This window comes from Hydra vulgaris, chromosome 03 (genome assembly GCF_038396675.1).
Source record: "Hydra vulgaris chromosome 03, alternate assembly HydraT2T_AEP".
NCBI lineage: Eukaryota > Metazoa > Cnidaria > Hydrozoa > Anthoathecata > Hydridae > Hydra > Hydra vulgaris.
In genome coordinates this window covers 38,383,423-38,402,811 of record NC_088922.1, presented here as the reverse complement: position 1 = coordinate 38,402,811, position 19,389 = coordinate 38,383,423, and the positions used below count along the sequence as shown (strand labels likewise).

At 28.6% G+C, this 19,389-nt stretch overlaps 1 protein-coding gene across 1 annotated transcript in view; it reads left to right on the top strand.

The window, feature by feature from the left end:
- LOC100212961 (uncharacterized) overlaps positions 1-18,095 on the top strand; it is a 54,767-nt gene extending 36,672 nt beyond the window's left edge. The window contains exons 7-16 of the mRNA XM_065793139.1: positions 724-846; positions 1,088-1,135; positions 5,344-5,449; positions 5,609-5,815; positions 6,018-6,124; positions 8,801-8,892; positions 8,984-9,010; positions 12,153-12,226; positions 13,132-13,290; positions 17,622-18,095. Coding sequence (XP_065649211.1) covers positions 724-846; positions 1,088-1,135; positions 5,344-5,449; positions 5,609-5,815; positions 6,018-6,124; positions 8,801-8,892; positions 8,984-9,010; positions 12,153-12,226; positions 13,132-13,290; positions 17,622-17,880 — 1,202 coding nt within the window. The 3' untranslated portion in view covers positions 17,881-18,095. The remainder of the gene's footprint in view (positions 1-723; positions 847-1,087; positions 1,136-5,343; positions 5,450-5,608; positions 5,816-6,017; positions 6,125-8,800; positions 8,893-8,983; positions 9,011-12,152; positions 12,227-13,131; positions 13,291-17,621) is intronic.
- Positions 18,096-19,389: the final 1,294 nt, after the last annotated feature.

Genomic DNA, 19,389 nt, shown 5'->3' with positions numbered 1-19,389 from the left:
TTGTTATTATTGTATCAAAAAATAAAATTTAAAAATTCCGATAATGAAGATAACATTTAAAACAATTTGGTACATTTCTATGAATCTAGCAATTTGAAAATTTTATATAGCCTTTAAAGAGTATTTATTGAAACCACTAATTTTTCAAGTGTTACTTCCGAAAATGCGACTTTTGTAAGAGGTTTATTTGAAGGTGCAATTTGTTAAAATCTAAATTTCAGAAATAAGTAGAAATATATATATTAATTCTAAATATGTTTTATTCAAAATATGCAGAATATGCAAAAGATGCTATAATAGGACAATTTTTAATAATTCTTTTATATAAAGCATAGTACAAAAAAACGTAGTTCTTAATTGTCAATATTTTTTCAATGTAAATTTATTTTTTTTGTCGATAATTTCAATGATCAAAAGTCTGTTTCCAAATCAAATCAACAACCTTAATTTATATTTAAAACATAAATAAATCAAAATTTTCTGTCTTTTGGATAGCTATTGTCAGATTCGCTATTCTTAATAAATTAATTAGAATTCTATTATAAATATTTGATTCTGGGATTTGAAATATGTAGAATTATGTGTAAATTTTAACTAATAATAATATCAATAGTAATGATAATATTATTAATAACAACAATAATAATAATACTAATAATAGTAATAATAAAAATAATAATAATAATGATGATAATAATAGTAGTTATAAAAAATTGTTTTTAGGTATGATTATAATATCTAAAGCAGTTATTTCTGAGGTTTCTGATGATACAAACATTGCTACTGGGTTTAGTATAGTATTTTCAGGATCTAACATTGGATTCATTATAGGTCCTAGCATTGCAGGTAGCTTGGCTGTGTATATTTATGTTTTTTGTTCATTTGTGGTAACAAAAGAATATCGTTGTATTAGATTTTTACTCAATCTTTGTTTTTAAGATTTTCCTTGTGAATGAAATATGAAAAAAATGTTGTTTAAAAATAATATTTAATTTGCATGATGATGATGATGTTAACATTTTTTTGTATTAAGATTGTTTAAACAAAGTCTAGTTTACAAATATATAAATTTTAATTACTTTTTTAGGCTATCTCGTGTTTCCTGTTACTAAATACCCAAATATTTTCAGTAAAGGTAACAAAACTTCTTTTTTTTTATTTTTTTATATAAATTTACTTCCAACGAAGCTGTAGGTAACCTTTATTCAAGTTACCTATTCAAGTCAGAAGCCACCCTTTAATCAAATATATAGCTAAATTGCAAACAGAGGTTGAGTAAAGGCTAGAGATGGTGTCTCGATAAAAATACTCATCTTGGGAAGATGTTAAATGCACCCGGCTACTGTCTTGTAGAAGGCCTCCTAGGCAAAGACTTAAGGGGTAAACAGATTCTATCTGTTGACCAGCCTCGCACCCCTTCTTCATCTATTAGGCTGGCGCAGATGTATTTTTAATACATTGTTTCCAGTTTAGGATGTTGAATGCTGGATCTTCTTGACTCAATGCATGGGTTTTGCTTGTGTCTCTGTTTTTATGACTAGGCAACTCATTCTATTATCTCCTAATGAGGGTACAGCTCTAAAACTCAGTTTTATGGTTCTGAGGCCGGCTGGTAGTTAGGTTTCCCAACTCTGTGGTCTATTAAATGGTGTTCTGAGTACTATCAATGCTATGAGTCAAATTCTTCAATCTAATTTAAAAATGAATAAAGTACCAAAAAATCACCAAGTTCTCTAAACCTATCATTCACTAATATTCGTGGTCTTCGAAGTAACTTTTCTGCTGTTGAGTCTTATCTCTTGCAAAGTTACTCTAAGTTACCTTTGCAAAGTTACTCAAAGTTACCTACTTGCTCTTTGTGAGACTAATTTGAGTTCAGCTGTCTCATCTTGTGATCTTAGTGTTGATGGTTATCTTCCTTTAATTTGTAAAGACTCCAATAGTCACATGCTTGGCCTGGGCATTTACATTCGTAAGAATTCAGCCATTTGTTGTGAAACTAGGTTTGAATCCACAGACTATTCTTTCATGTGCTTTCGTGTAGCACCACTTCACTCTATTGCCTTTCTCTTTGTTCTATATCGCTCTCCTTCATCTCAAGACTGCACTCTTTTTGATGTTATTTCTGATCATATTGACCAAGCCCTCTCTCTTTACCCATCAGCTAATATAGTTGTTGTCGGTGACTTTAATGCTCACCACTCTGAATGGCTTGGCTCTAGTGTCAGTGATTCTGCAGGCATTTAAGCCCACAACTTTTACCTTTCTCAATCCCTAACTCAAATAGTCAACTTTCCAACTCGCTTTCCAGACAATCCGAATCATTTACCTTCTCTACTCGACTTATGTCTTGTCTCTGATCCTAGTCAGTGCTCAGTTTCTCCACATTCACCTTTAGGTGTTTCTGATCACAGTTTGATCTCTCTAAAACTAATATCTCATTCTTCATCACCTGAATCCCCCTATTTTATAACCTCTTACAACTACAGTAAAGCTGACTGGGATTCTTTCCGTGATTTTCTTCGTGATGGCCCTTGGGTAGAAATCTTTTGTCTTCCTGTCGACAAATGTGCTTTTTACATAACTTCGTGGGTTCAGGCTGGCTTGGAATCTTTTGTTCCCTCTCGACAATTCTAAGTGAAGCCTCACTCTCCTCCATGGTTTTCCTCACACTGTGCTGCTGCGATTGCCAATCGAAAACATTACTTCCATATTTATCAGCAAAACAATTCTTTAGAAAACAGACGTCTGTTTATTACTGCCAGATACAGTTGTAAAAAGGTTGTCTAACGCCAAAGCCCGCTATTCTCAGGTCATGAAATCTCTTATCTCAAAAATTAGGCTCTCGTGACTTCTGGAGAATCTTTAATAATATCAATAATAAGGGCAAATCTTTAATTCCACCTCTCTTGTATGGTTCTGATTTTATCACCTCACTTAAAGATAAAGCTGAATTGTTTGCTAAAAACTTTTCATCAATATCGTCTCTTGATTCCACTAGTTGCGTTCTACCTGATATTGCCAACAAACAGGTTGATCCATTGCTTGACATTCATATCACTCCAGCTTCTGTATCTAAAGTGATTTCCTGTCTAGATACTTCTACTGCTTGTGGCCCGGACAACATACCTGTTATTGTCTTGCAGAAGCGTTCTCTGGAGCTGTCATCAATACTCTCAAAACTATTCAACAAGTGCTTATCAGAGTCTAGTTTTCCAGCCTGCTGGAAAGCGGCATCTGTTATCCCTATCTTCAAAAATTCTGGAGAGCGATCTGATTCGTCTAACTACCATCCCATTAGTCTTCTTCTTATCATAGCAAGGTTTTTGAATCTTTAATTAACAAATACTTAATTTCTCATCTTGAATCTAATAACTTACTTTCTGACCATTAATATGGATTTCGATCTTCTCGTTCTACAGCTGATTTGGTAACAGTAATAACTGATAGGTTTTATCGTGCATTAGATAAAGATGGAGAGGTTAAGGCTGTCGCTCTTGACACTTCAAAAGCTTTTGATGGGGTTTGGCATGCTGGTCTTCTCTATAAGCTTTTTCTTATGGTGTATCCGGCAACAACTTTAAGATTATTGAATCCTTCCTTTCCAATCGTAGTATAAAAGTTGTCCTCGATGGACAGCACTCTTCTTCTTATTCTGTAACTTAAGGGGTTCCTCAAGGTTCTATCCTTGGCCCTATACTCTTTTTAATTTACATTAACGATCTTCCAGATATTCACTTATCTAAAGTCGCATTGTTTGCTGATGATACTACCATTTATTCTTGTTATGATAAGAAACCAACACCCTCTGATTGCTTGGAGGGGGCATCTGAGCTTGAAAAGGATCTCACTTCTGCTACAGAATGGGGCTCACAGTGGCTTTTGAATTTCAATACAGATAAAACTCAATGTTTTTCAGGCAATTGTTTTCGCAATAATTTAGATCTTTCTATGTTTATGAACGGTGATGTACTCAATGAGTCATATAGTCTTCTATGATTAACTCTTACTTCTGATCTTTCTTGGAAATCATATATCAAATCCGTTTCAAAATTAGCATCTGCTAAGGTTGCATCTCTTTAGCGAGCTCGACACTTTCTTACTTCGGATTCTATTCTCTATTTCTATAAATCTCAAATCCGGCCTTGTATGGAATACTGTAGCCATATCTGGGGCGGATCTTCTAATGATGTCCTTTCTCTTTTAGACAAGGTGCAAAAACGCATTGTAAACATAGTTGGACCTGCTCTTGCAGCCAACCTCCAACCATTATCACATCGTTGTAATGTTGCCTCTCTTTCTCTTTTCTACAAATACTATAATGGGCACTGCTCTAAAGAGCTAGTGTCTCTTGTGCCATCTACTAAAATTCATTCTCGTGTTACTCGTCATTCAATTAAGTTTCATTCTTTTTCTGTAACTGTTCCTAAGTGCTCCAAAAGCGCTTATTCGTCTAGTTTTTTTCCTCGAACATCAGCTCTTTGGAATTCGCTTCCTTCATCTAACTTTCCTGATTCATATAATTTGCAATCCGTTAAGTCGTCTGTCAATCGTTTCCTTTCAGTAACTTCCAACTTTAATTAGTGGCTGCTTGCAGCCTTGTTGGAAGCGAAGATGTTTAAAAATAATAATAATAATAAAGAGAAAGGTGATCGGATGGAGTGCACCAAACAAAACACGTAAAAATAATCATACCTGATTTAATGGTTATTAGTTAACTTGATACACGAGTTTAATTTTGCTTATTTATTTTAACAAATTTATTTGCAACACGACTGCAAGCAACTTCAAGTTATTAGAAAATATAGAGTTTAAGAGATGAAAAATTGAAGAAAAATTAAAAAATTGTTCAATTCAAAAATAAAAACGAAGACAGAAAAGAATTCAAAAAAAAATTTTTTTAGACATTAAACTTCTATCTAGATCCTAGTTGAAAAAAAACGATTTGTCACCCCCTCTGCAAGATCTCTTTGTATTGGCCCTGGTCAAAATCATCAGATTGTGTTTTTCTTAGTGGGGCAAGCAATGATAGCTTCTATAAGTACTAGTCATGGTAGAAAAAAAATCTCTAATCACAGATTAAGAGATTTTTAGATATAGGAAAGACAAGTTTACATCTATATTCAAATATAAGGTGAAAAAAGGTATGTAGCTTGTCAATAGAAATTTTTTTCCTACCTTGAAATAATTAAAATTAAGAACCAATGCAAACAATTTTCTATTTATTATCATATTACATTGTAGTTATCTTTAATACGTAGTTTATGTTGATTTTGTTTAACTTTTTTTTCTTTCTGTAAGAACTTCTTTTTTTTTTTATTCTTTTATATTGTTTTATTGTAGGAACATTCTTTGATAATTTTAAGATTGTGATACCTAACCTTCTATTTGCTAGTGGATTGTTACTTTCACTTCTAGTGACAGTTTTTCTTCTGCCAAAGAAAAAAATGTAATCAAGTATTTTTTGGTTTAAATTTTTACAAATAACTTTATTTTATCTATAATATCTATATCAAGTTTTTTAAAATTTTTATTAAACTATAATTAAATAAAAGTATAATTTATTTTACTTTTTAGAATAAATCTAATACTAAATTTTTCTTATTAGAAATTCTAAAGAACAGGAGATCATAGTTCAAAATGACAGTTTACAAAACTCAGTAATGGATTCAAATGTTTACTTAAATTATTCTATCACTACTGAGTCAGTTCAAACAAATATGACAGAAAAATCAAGGTTAATTGGTTCAAAGCAATCAGGAGTTTCAAAGCTTTTTCTTCAGTTTAAGAATACAAAGGTTGGAAAACTTCTTGGGTTGGTCTTTTTGTTTTTTGCATAGTTTTTTACATAAATGCATTTTACCCTTCTTGAAAATGCATCTGTATTTGTATTTCCTAAAATATAAAGTTAAAAATAGTTTGTTGAAAAAAAAAATGTAAAAAAGCAAAAAAAATAAGTTAAATTATAAAACAATCAAGTGAATTATTCAAGAGTTTTATTTAATTTTTTAATAAAGAAACAGATATTATTTGCTGACGATATTAATCTATTCTGTGTATTGTTTGTTGGCTATGGGTCACAATGAGTTATTTCCTGTGTTTGCTGCTACTTTACCAAAATACAGTAATCTTTTTTTATTTTTTAAATTATTGTAAACTCAACTTTTTCTCCTTTATATATATATATATATATATATATATATATATATATATATATATATATATATATATATATATATATATATATATATATATATATATATATATATATATATATATATCTTCTTCAGGATACCTTTCATTTTTTTCCCATTCTCTGAAGTCCACTAAAGCTACAAATCAACAGAAAAAAAAAATTTTGTAGCCAGGAAATGATAGCTAAATTTTAAAATAGTAAAATTTGAAAAAAATGATTTTTTTGAAAATAAATGTCCATTACATCAATGTTGGATTAATATGTAATGTAATTTATTTTTACCTTTCATTTTGTTTTTAATAAAGTTAATAATGATGCCTAAGTATAAAATAGTGCTATTATGACTTTTTAAAAGCATATTTTGATTTTTAGAATTGGGCTCGGTAATGTTTAGGCAAAATGTATCGAGAGGCTCAGAAGTATGATTAAGCTTACAAAAATGCAAGCTTTCTCGTAAGTCATGTAGAAAAGACAAATAAACTTACTTCAAATTTGATACATAAATATTTTTATTTTGCACTAATAAAAAACAATTTCATCAAATGGTTTTCATACACAAGTAAACACCTTTAAGAATTACGGTATTATTAGATTTTTGCTCAAAAACATGCATAATTTAAAGCTTTACCAAAAGCTCTAAATTACGCTCAACAAAAGGGTGTACCAGAAATAGCTCACCAAAAGGGTGCACCAGAAATAGATTTTATTTTTCCTTTTTGAGGACATTTCTTAAGTTTTTGCCATTCTCTGAAGTCCACTGAGGCTATTAATAACCAAAAAAACAAAATTAATTGTCAAAATGTGATTTTTGTAAAATTTATAAGAATTAAATCTTTTAAAAATTAATGTTATTTTGTTGTCAATGTTATTTAAATTCTTAGGACATTTTTCTCATTTTTTTGTTTTTTCTAAAGTAACACACAACAAAATGCTTATCTTATGCCTAATTTTTAAACATAACCTGAGCCTTATATGTTTATAAACGTAGAATTCTTTTATAAAAAAAACATGTCACATGCCAATTTAAGTCATCTTAGGTCAATTAAAAAGTTCAGTTTTGTAGCTAACATTGGTTGTCCTGTCAAAGTAGACGAAAATATAGAAAAAAAGAGGAAGACACTAATACCAAAAGGCTACTGTTTCCTATAAAGTATTCAATCAACCAGCTGTCATTGGCAGCTGATTGATAGAATATTTTAACCAGCTTCTCGGCATTGGAAAACCTCAGATATATAATTTTATAAATGACTCTTTTACAATTCTTTACATAAATGCTTTCAACACTTCAACACTGAAGTTCTTTTATGGAGGTTTACCATCTTCACAATCTTCCCTGTTCTGATTTATCTGCAGGCAACACATGTTGGAGGTACACATTTCTCATTTTGTGCAGGATTTTATTGATGAGAAAAAAAAATGGCACAGGAAAGCACCATATGTAAGATTATATAAAGGCTGGTCACTCAGAACGAGGTGGATAAGACAGAGCACATTAGGTTTGGTTAGAATGGGTAACAAGTTATGTTGTTTTTAAACAGCATTAAAAAGGAGGCCCTGAAGTTCCTCAAGAGGCCATTGATCACAGAGATATTTAACATGGGGACTGGAGCCTTCCATTAATAGTTAAATTATATTATCAATCGCTTTTTTTTTTTTTTTTTGGAGAGAGGGGGGCGAAGGGGAAGCACATTTTAGAGTTTTTTAAAAATATTAATAATAATTCATTCCTAAGGTGTTTGGTAAATGCTTCATACCTGCTTGCCTGTAGGATGACTAAGAATGTATCTTAGGTGATGAATCAGGAAAAGAAAAAGATTATAAAAATGGCACATTTTAATTTGTCTGAGCAGTTTCATATGAGGAAACCAAAGCTACCAGTTGTTAGCAGGTCAGCGGAGCTTACAAAGCAGGGTTTCAATAGGTTATGATTCGTGCTTGTAGGAGCTTACTGAGCTAGTAGGAGCTTAATGAGGTGGATTGGTGAGAGTTGGGGAGTTGAAATGGCGCATAAAGCAAAACAACTGTTAGATATTTTACATATTTAAAAGGTTTTTGAAGCTAATTGAATGTGCCAATGGCTGCACAGAAAAGATTATCCGATTGGCCCAGAACTTTGTTAGAGACAGCTTATTGGGCAACACAATAAAGAACCTCATACTGGTCGCCAGAGAATAACTTCTTAAACTAGAAATAAATATTTATAAAAGACTTTCATTTTTCACAAAAAAATTGCACTTTTTTTTGAAAAATGAAATTTTACAGTTATCACTTTTACTGGAACAAAAAGTGTTTTTTTGGTAATTTTAGCCTATTTGGACGTAAGAGAATGGGCAAAAACTTTGAGGTATTTTTATTTTGAGACACCCTAATATATATATATATATATATATATATATATATATATATATATATATATATATATATATATATATATATATATATATATATATGTTTATATGTATATTATATATATATATATATATATATATATATATATATATATATATATATATATATATATATATATATATATATATATATATATGTTTATATGTATATGTATACACACACACAGATATATATACACTTAATTTGTTTTAATAGCTGGACTTGGTATGACAACATCCGATATTGGCTTACTTTTTTTAATAGTTTCAATTCTACTTTTAATATCTCAAATGACAATATTAAATAAGGTTTGTATAATTATAATTACTCTTGTAATTGCAGCTAAATATTTATTTAAATGTAAAGTTATATTTATTTGCTATATTATCTCATTTTTAGTTGACAACTAAATTTGGCTCAAAAAAGGTTTGATTACATTTTTGATTGAATAACTTTGATTTAATTTTGATTGAACAAATTTGATTGAATTGTTTAACATATCTAAATTGTTTTCAAAATATTTTTTTATATAATAGTATTTTTATGTAACTAAGTAAATTATGCCATTATACAACTTTATATTATTATAAATATAATAAAAATATTAAAATATTATACAGCTGAACTTTTTTAATTTAAACTTACATAATTCAAAAATTATGAAAATTGAAGAGATCCATGGTTCCCTTGGATGTATTTTACATTATTTAATTTGAGTATTGTTTGCAAAGTTTTTTTCCGTTTTTGGTATTCTACTATAATAAATTTGAATCCCAAGGTTTGAATGCTTCAGTTTATTTAAGTGTTATGAAGTTTTAAAGCTTCTTTAAGTTTGATTGCTTGTGTCAGAAATGAATTTAATGGCAGCAAAGCAAAAAAAAAAAGTTAGATTAATTTGATAATAAAGCTCCATATATCATATGTACCCTTTGCTACCTGGAAGATAAAAAAAAGAGATCTATAGTGTTTTTGTCATTAAAATACCAATTTGTCGAAACAGGAACGTATAAAAAATTGAATGAAGTTTTCCTTGAAGTGATTTACATGTGTGGAAACATTATTCTTATCAAGGTTCTTTTTTTGTGTGAAAAGTTTACAAAAACATTATAATATAATAATTTAACAGCTATGAATCGATGGTTGAATGAAAGGTAAACAATATTTTTCTTAAGTGATTTAAGCTGTGATTCAAGCCTTAGTAATGTCAGATAGACTATAGGATTCAAAATGCTGTGTCTAAACAAGGATATCACCTTGTTTAGACACAACATTTACTTTATATAGAACAATGGGCAGCTAGGAAAAGTTTCTAAAGAAATAGTCTTGATGTACCTTGAGATACAAGAGATGTATCTTGAGAAGAAATAACAACAGTATTACCTAGATAAAAAATTAAACAATTTTCAATGCAGATAAATTTTTGGTCTTTTCTAAGATTGTTATCAAAATCTTTGATGCAAAAGCAAAAAATAGCAAAGCATTTGCACTACCCAAATGCATAGCTTGCATGCTTTGCACTATGTAAATAGCAAAGCATTTGCACTATGCAAAGGCAAATGTAGTTCAAAACAATAAAATCAAAATAATAAAAAATCACAAACATTGTAAGATCAAATTGTTTGTGATTTGAAAATCTGCCAACTCGAGATGCTACAAACAAATTTGTAACTTCTCTTGTAGATATCAATATCAGAAAATGCATGGATAGGTTTAACACTTTTCTAAAATTAGTTGTACAAACTTGTTAGTAAGTTCATAATTCAATGAAAAAATATTGAAATAGACGATAGTTCTTTTGCACATTCAGAAGCTTTAGGACTAAAAGCTTACTTAGTTTACAACTTTTGAAACCTTTTTGAAATTTTTGTACAATTTTCTGTACATGGTCTGTGGGTTAGAGGGTTATCAGATGTGTTTACTTTATTATTTTCTATTAATTTTGACTTTTTTAAATTTTTATTAAGATTTTATTATTGTTAAGTAATTATTCTTTGTTTACAAAGAAAAAAATACTTTAAACAAAGATAGTTAGGTTATAAAGAAAGTAAGGTAAATGTGCCAGTAATTGACCTCTGAGAGAAAAAATTCTATATGACTGCTTTACCATTAAGATTGTTTGTCAATTATATAATTTTAAGTTCAAACTTACAATCATATCTTCTTGCATACTGCTAAGCAATATTTTACAAAGTATTATTTTTTCATGCTTTTGTTACTTTTTTATTAAAGCATGATTTTATGTTAGTAATTGACCGTTTAAAAATTTTTTTTTGAGTGTTAGACTATCCTTTGCTTTAGTAGGTTTCTTATCTAGTCACCGATAAGAAGAAACGTCAGCCTTAACCATTGTGGCTTGTAGCCATCACCTACAACTTGCACTATTTTCCCTGATAATAGCTCCCTTTATAATCTGCAATTACAAAAACATCTTTTTCCAGAGTAATTGTATCTTTATTTTTACACCAGTAAGAATCTTCACTGTTGCTAAACTCAAGAATGGAAATTGATGAGTCTGACTCTTATGACTTTTTTTTCTCTTGACATTTCTTGATAATTTGCTATTTTTCCCTCTCATTCGTTGTTTTTTTTCTTTTTTTTCCCTCTCATTCTCTGTTGTTTTTTTTCTTTCTTTTTTTCCTTCTCATTAGTTGTTTTCTTTTCTTTCTTTTTTTCCTTTTCAGCAGCTCTTTCTTGTTAAAAATATTCTGATCTATTATTTAACCACCCTCATAACTGATTACATAAACACACAAGAAACAACTTTTAAATAGTATCAAACATACCTATTCCGATACATTTTCATCTAATATTAAAATAAAAGGTACTTACCTTTTAAAATTAACCTTGTTTGTGGCGTGTACTTTGCAAATTGTAGAAAAAAACCTTAAAAATTAGACTTAGAGTGTAACATATTAATATTAATTGTCAGCGACCTTTGTTCAAGCTATTAAATGTTTGCCGTATTTATGTGTGTACTGCCAAATGGCAAGAGAGTAGTTTTCCCTTGTTTTTAAATTCATACTGTTTTTGAAATAAATCCCTACTAATGATTTATTTTTAAAGTAGTAAACTTCACTAGTTCTCATAAGTGTCAAGTATTAACCGTGGTAACTGTTAAAAAGGTATGTTTCTCATAAAAATAACTTGTGTACTTTTACTTATAACCAGCAACACTCAATATTGTGACACCTCTTGCTTATTTTTTTTTCATGACAAAAAAAACTTGAACTCTTTTAATTTAAAAACTCACAAAAATATATAACTCATGAATTCAAACATGTTTTGAGATCACGAGATGATTCGAATTCAAACATGTTTTGAGATCTCATGGTGATTCGAATTACATAAGTTCAACTGTATAGTTTTTGATTTTTTTAATATTTCAAAATAGTATTTTTTTCGTTTTTTTTTTTGAGTTTTTTTTTGTTTCACATTTTGTAATGTGTTTGTGAAAATTATTCAAGTGAATAATAAAAGATAAGACTGTAAATAGCTTGCACTTTCTATTTTTTTTTTTTTTTTAATTTTTCATTGTAAATTATAACTCATGATTCATTTTAATTGTAAGGTATTTTGTGCATCAACTTTCTTGTATGGTGTGTTTGTAGTCCTGGTCCCAATATCAGGTGTCATACAATCAAGGTATAACAAAACATTTGTTAAACAGAGCTGCATAGTTCTAGTTCAACATAGAACAATCAATCTAGTATAATTATACTAATAAAATATAAGTAAATATAACCATATGTAGTCTTGTATAACCTATTGCAATCTCTGCAACCTAGTATAATAGTTTGACGTATTTTAATCTAGTATAACAGGTTATATGTTTAGAGTATACGAAATTTTGGAAGAATTAACCAGAAAGTCATTGATGATCATTCATTAACCAACTATAACTACATCATATCAACTTAAGATCAGTATAATATTTTAAGCTTATTTTAACCTTGTATAACATTTAAGCACAGTTTAACCTTGTATAACATTTAAGCACAGTTTAACCTTGTATAATATTTAAGCACAGTTTAACCTCGTATAACAGTTTAGATTAGTATAATTTAACTTTTGTTAGTTTTCCTAATATTATTGTGTATTAATTACTATTGCTAATCCATGTATAGCTGTGTAATCCTAGTATAGCTGTGTAATCCTAGTATAGCTGTGTGATTTTTGATAGTAAATAAAAACTATTTTACTTTAACTTACTTAGCTAGTTAAAGTAAAATAGTTTTTCATGTCATCACTTATTATTCATGTCATCACTTATTATTACTATATTATTTAAAATATATGTAGAGCTTGTTATCTGAACTTGAAAAAATATTTACATTATTGGAAGATTTTTTTTTTTTTTCATGTAAGTTATCTTAAAAGTCTAGAAGAGAATAAACACAAAAATACTACCATAATTATAGGCTTAATATTTTATTTAGCGCTAAGATTTTTTACCATTAGTAAAAAATATTCTAATTAGTTTTTAGTTATTGAACTGTGTAATAATTTGAATAAACTGTTACCTTTTATAACGAATTTGTTTAATCTAGATCTACTTTATGGGTTACAACATCTATTATCCAGATCTGTGTAAGAGTGACCGGTGCTGCCGGGTTTTTAGCAATAAATATTTTTATAAATAATTCAGTAGAATCAGATATGCTTGGGTTAGCAAATGGATTGGCAATGTCTGCAGCTTCTATTGGGAGGTTGTTTTTTTATTTTTGTTTTTCCAAAATATTTTTTTTTTAAATGTAGTGAATTACTAATTTAAATCAATAGGGCGCTCTTATTCTTAAAAAATAATGAAAACATCAACTATTTTTTTGTTGTATTAGAATAATTTGAATCAAATATTTTATTTTTATATACCAAAATTTGTAGTCATTTTGATAAAAATAAATATAATACAATAAGGGTGAAAACCAAATATGTATAAGTATTTATTTTTTATTTATTTTTATTGTTTGTATTTTTAAATTTTATTATTATTCTTTTATCTTAACCAACTAATTTATTTATTGATAATCTTTATTTATTATTTATTTATTTATTAAAACAACATTTAAAAAAAGTTATTTAATTTATTCATTGATAATCTTTAAAACAACATTTAAAAAAAGTTATTGAATTTATTTATTGATAATCTTTAAAACAGCATTTAAAAAAAGTTATTGAATTTATTTATTGATAATCTTTAAAACAACATTAAAAAAAAGTTATTGAATTTTTGTAATAACCGGATATTGATAAATTTAAATCAATTAAAAGTTATAATGTGGGGTTTGTAATGCAATATTAAAATCAACTTTTAATAATTTGATCCCTCACAGTATGCAAAAACCAAGTACTGCTTACTGTGAGCGAGCCATCCAATCTAAAAAACTTGCTCACATTTTTCAACATTGTAAAGATTGAAAGACTTGCCCACTACAATTTTGAAAACAATGAAAACTTTGAACTGCATCACAAAGAACGTTAATGAAACTTTTCTTCGACGAACTGTGTAACAATATATTTTCTTTTGATGAACTGTGTAACAGAAAGTTAATGAAACTTTTCTTTTGATGAACTGTGTAACATCGAACGTTAAAAATTATTGAAAATAGCATTTTAAGAAATTTCAAAATAAAATTTTAGAAGTAAAGGTGTTTGTAAATTTCAGACAGGTAGTTTCATTTTTAGTTTCTTAACAATAAATAATTTGAATCTTTTTTCAAAGTAATTCGAATATTTTGACAGTTTATGGATGTTACGAAACAAGTCAAATGTTATATTGTCTAAAAAAATTTTCAAAAATTTTCAAAAATTTTGTTTCAATTTGTACCAAATTTTATTGTTTATTACTTTGATTTCTCGTAAATTTTTTCGTTTCTTTTACGAAATCAAAGTCATAATTGACTTTGATCAGTTGCTGACTGAGTGGAAAGAGTTATTTATTACTGATAATTAGCTCTCTCATTACCGCTTGATGCAGCTGAAATGAAGAGCACATTCCTTGCAAACTGTGATAGCAATAAGAAAGTAATAGCATTTCTCTTCGGGCATTTCAATATTGAGCTTTTTTTACAAGGTTTAGCGTAGAAAAACTTAAACTTCCCCTCAATTTTTGGGACGTTTTGACGTTGTGATCATTACCATTCGACTCAATTTTTACTTTCTTTTAATTATTCATCAACACCAGCTGATACTTTAAACTGTTTACTTTCTCTTTCACTGAATAAAAATATTTTCATTGATGAATAATCATAGAAGACTTTTCTGGTTAACACCTCCAAACTTTCGTATTGTCTAAGTTTATATCGTGAAACCAGAAACAGTAAATATAGTAAATATATATCAGAAACAAGGAATCAGAAACAATAAATATTTTTACAACAAATATTTCATAAAAATATTAAGTTTTTACAACAGTTATTAAATTTTAATAAGTATAGTCTTTTATTAAGTAATTTAATCCTTTAACGAGAAATTCACTTCTTTTTTTTTTTTTTTTTTAAAATCACTATCTCTCAATTGCAAGTGAAGTGTCTCAAAGCATAGTTTGATTATGCCTTGATTATGCGATGTTTATTGAATTGCTCACTTTATGGCGTGTAACACTTAATTTTTGACAAAAAGCAGTAATTAACTCTTTTTTTCTTTATAAATGCAGCTTTATAGAAAATTGTCAATTTTGAAAAGCATTAGCTCCCTTTTATTATACATACATTTGAACAAAGTCTTCATTTTTTTTTGGACTAACATCAGCGAAAAGATGGTTGTCATTTTTTCCTAAAATAAATAGATGGATTTTTCACTAAAAGAAAACAACGCATTTTTAATTTTAGGATTTACTTCAACATAGAGTAGCTTCACCTTAAGGGCCCATCCATAAAGTACGTACGCAGTAAAACCATTGATTTAAGACCCTCTTTCTCCTCGTGAGTAAGTGTATGCATTTAACGACCTCTTTCCCTCTCTGCGTTCGTACGCGTTATTTATCAACCCCCTCTTTAATCATTAATCAACCCCCTCTCTAACGCATACATTTTTTTAAACATTAAAAGCAAAAAAACTTTTAGTGAGTTCGACACAACTATGTTACATAACATGATATTGATTTTTTAAACTCGTGAAATTCTATAAATCTAAAAAAAAATAAAGTTTTAGGAGAAAACAAAAGATAATCAAATAACGTGCGTACTCGCGATTTTTAACCTCCTTTCCTTAAACGCATCCGTCGCTTTTGACTAACTTTCCCCCATACCTGCGTACGTACTTTATGAAAGACCCAAATCATTGCTAATTTCACCTAATGGTGAAAGTAGCAATGATTTTAACATTTTACATCAAGACTTACACACACTTTTTCAATAAGCTGACTAGTTAAGTTGGACCTGTGAACTTTACTAAATTACTCTGTGGTGATATAGATTGTATTCACTTCTTACTCTTAATTGCTAGCATGAGGTAGGCTAGTGTAGTAATCTGCTCACAACAGTGAGTCGTATTTTGTTTTGTTTTTGATTGAAAAACATGTTTCAGGTTTGCCGTCACATTGTGGGCAATGACTTACTTATAGTGTTTAAAATAGTATACTTTTGGAACATTTCCTCCAGAACCTGAATCGAAATTGACGGTAAGTTAATGATTTTTATGATAAATTAATGATTGTTGCAATAAATAACTAAATATTACGAGTAACTATTCTTACAGAAAAATGTTGACAACTACCAACTTATTTTTTTGATAAACATTTGCGCAGTGTTCATGACATTTAGTGACGGTTCAAGTGATAGAATATTTTGCATTCACTTTAGGATTTAAATGCTCTATCATTTCTTGATGCGAGATTCATCTACTATAGTTAATGGATTGCTAAACATGGCAATGTCTGCTTCTAACTGCCTCTCCATTTGAGAAGAATTTTTCTCATAATTGTTATTTTTATTGTGATCTAAACTGTGTTTGTTGCTCTTAAAAAAACGAATTAAAAATCAATGATTTGCGAGAAAATTATTCCCTTTACAAGACTAAGTTTAGTTTTTTATGAAATTGTTCTAAGAAAACTTACCGTATGCATCATCTAGTTTGATACCAGTTTTTTGGGTTTATTTTGCTCTTATTAAGCTATTTTGGCCTTACCATTTCAGCGTAGTCAATAGAATGCTTGATTATCAGGTATCACTAATGGATCTATCAGTTGGATTAGAGACACCTTTTACATTCATCGTATTTTGACGCAGCAATGGTGTCGAACATCCAGAAAATTGAGCTTAGGCATGAGTGAAGTATTGAGGATAATTTAATTAATTGTTATTATTAGTAATTGGGTAGTTGGTTTTTTTAGTAATTTTGATTCTAATTAATTAATTGATTGATTCTAACCGGTAATATTGATTCGTTGGATTAATCGGTTATATTGATTTTTTGGATCAATTGGTAATATTGATTCGTTAGATCAACCGGTAATATTGATTCGTTGAATTAATCGGTAATATTAATTCGTTGGATTAATCGTTTTTATATTGATTCGTTGGATTAATCAGTAATATTGATTCTAATCAAAGAGAGATACAAAGCAGTAACAATCAGAAAAGTGAAGAATCGGTATTTTGTAATTAGTTTTAGAAAGTTATTTAAAGAAAAAACATTTTTACAAGAAATTAAAGTATTAAACAACAAATTAAGTAACTTGCGGGAAATTAAAAACGAGATTTATGATTTTTAGAAGAAAATAATTTTTGTCTCGTAATAATTTATACATAACGAAACAAGTTTTTGTTTTGTGAAAACGAAACAAAATGAAATAAATTCATTTTATAAAAATACGGTACGATGCAAACACACATTTTACAATTCAAAATTTTCAAAATACAAAACTTTTTTGTATTGTAAAATATGGTACGAAGCGAAACAATTTTTTCTTTTGCAAAGATATGCTGCGAAATAGAATTGTGTCAAACCGAAAGAGCAGACCCAGGTGATTAATAAAATCTCTAAAAAAACTGGGAATTAAATTAACTCCGTCTCTAATAATTAATTATTTTTTTTTTAGTTCTATTGGTGCTGTTGCATTTGGAAATGCATTTACATGGTCAATGAAAAACATTAAAAAGGCGCAAGAAAACAACACTTCAGCAGTGTTTCCTATAAACCAATATTTTGCATTTGTGCTCATGTCAGTTTTATCGTTTTTGATTTTTTTCTGTGCGCTTTGCATTCCTTCAAGTTTAAACAAGAAAAACATTCGAAATGAGAAACAAAATTCTGCTATGGTCGTCACAACATCGTATTTTCGTTTTGAGCAGTGTTGAGAGTAATTATATAAGAAAAAACTTTTTGGATGAGACTACTTTTACTAACCAAGCAACTACTTTTACTAACCAAGCAAGTCAAACTTTAAAAATAAGCCATTTTTAAAATTTTGCTAGCGTGATTGTGCAATTTGAAGTCTAGTTTATTTGTTTTTTAACAATATTAGTTAAAAATATGTAGTTTTTTAATTTGAATAAAGATTTAAACTTTTAAATTGAATAAAGTTTTAAATTGAAGGTTTCATAAACCTTCAAACTATTACCAATTAAAAAAAAAATTATTGTTAAGCAACGAAAGATTTTAGGTTTTATAAACATAAAATATATTTTTTATTTAAAATTCAAATTATTCAATAAAATATGCAAAAATTTTACGCAAACGTTCATTTATCTTTACCTTTACTTAAACGTTAACTTTAGTGCATATTTTTTTACAGAAATATTTTTTACTTTTTTTTAACTTAAATATTTTATATAATCGTTCTCAAAACATTGGGGGAAAAAATCTATAGCGAGTTTAATGGTGGTGTTGTTGACCTTGAACTCTTTTTATTAACAATACATTCCCTAATAAATATTTAAAAGTAATTTATTGCACAAATGGACCTGAATTAAATCAAAGATAAAAAATGTTAAATTAAAGGATGTTAATGAAAGATAAAGGATGTTAATGAAAGATAAAGGAAGTTAATGAAACGTTTATGTAAAAGTTAAAAGTAAAACAAATATAATCTCAGGTGAGATATCTTTGAATGCAAAGCCACCTAAAGCTTTCATGACGCCCAGGACATAGCATATAGTATGTGCCCTCTAGCAACCAGGGACGTGGTGGCACTTGAAAAGCAGGTACAAACTTCTAGAAGAGGGGCCCGGTGAAGTACTTTTAACGAAAGACAAATAAGCGATCAAGGAAAATTATATTTATACTAAAAACGTTTTTTATGGATACAAAATATTACGTAATAATTTGTATCAGCATAGTTTTTTAATATGTCTGAATGCGTTAAATTCTACATTTTCTCATATTCCGGTGACTAGAGAACACAATCCCCAACATGCTCTGGTGTCAACCTATTTGCTAGACGAGTTTTGACAAGATTTATTTTGCTGAAAACTCTCACACTATTTGCTGAATTTGTTGGAATTGTACTAAAAACCTTATATAGAACTGCAACAGAGAGGAATACAGCATCTAACATAGTCTTCAGCATAAAATTGTAAATAGTGAGGAAAGAAGGTAAAGTTTTGTTAACCTTCTTAGCAGCCTTTCTGAAGATCTCCATAAAATCAACCATTTCAGTAGTGAATTCATTTAAACTGATACCAATTTTGAATTTTTCAAGTACTGATCGAATTTTTTCTTGTGAATTAGAGTTACGAAAATTATGCTAATATCTTCACTCATATTCTTTAATAAAAAAATGTCTATGCTTTCTAAAAATTTCCGCTGTGAAGAAAATTTGTCAACAAGAAATGCAGTTGCTGAATCCACTACAGTATAAAACACTT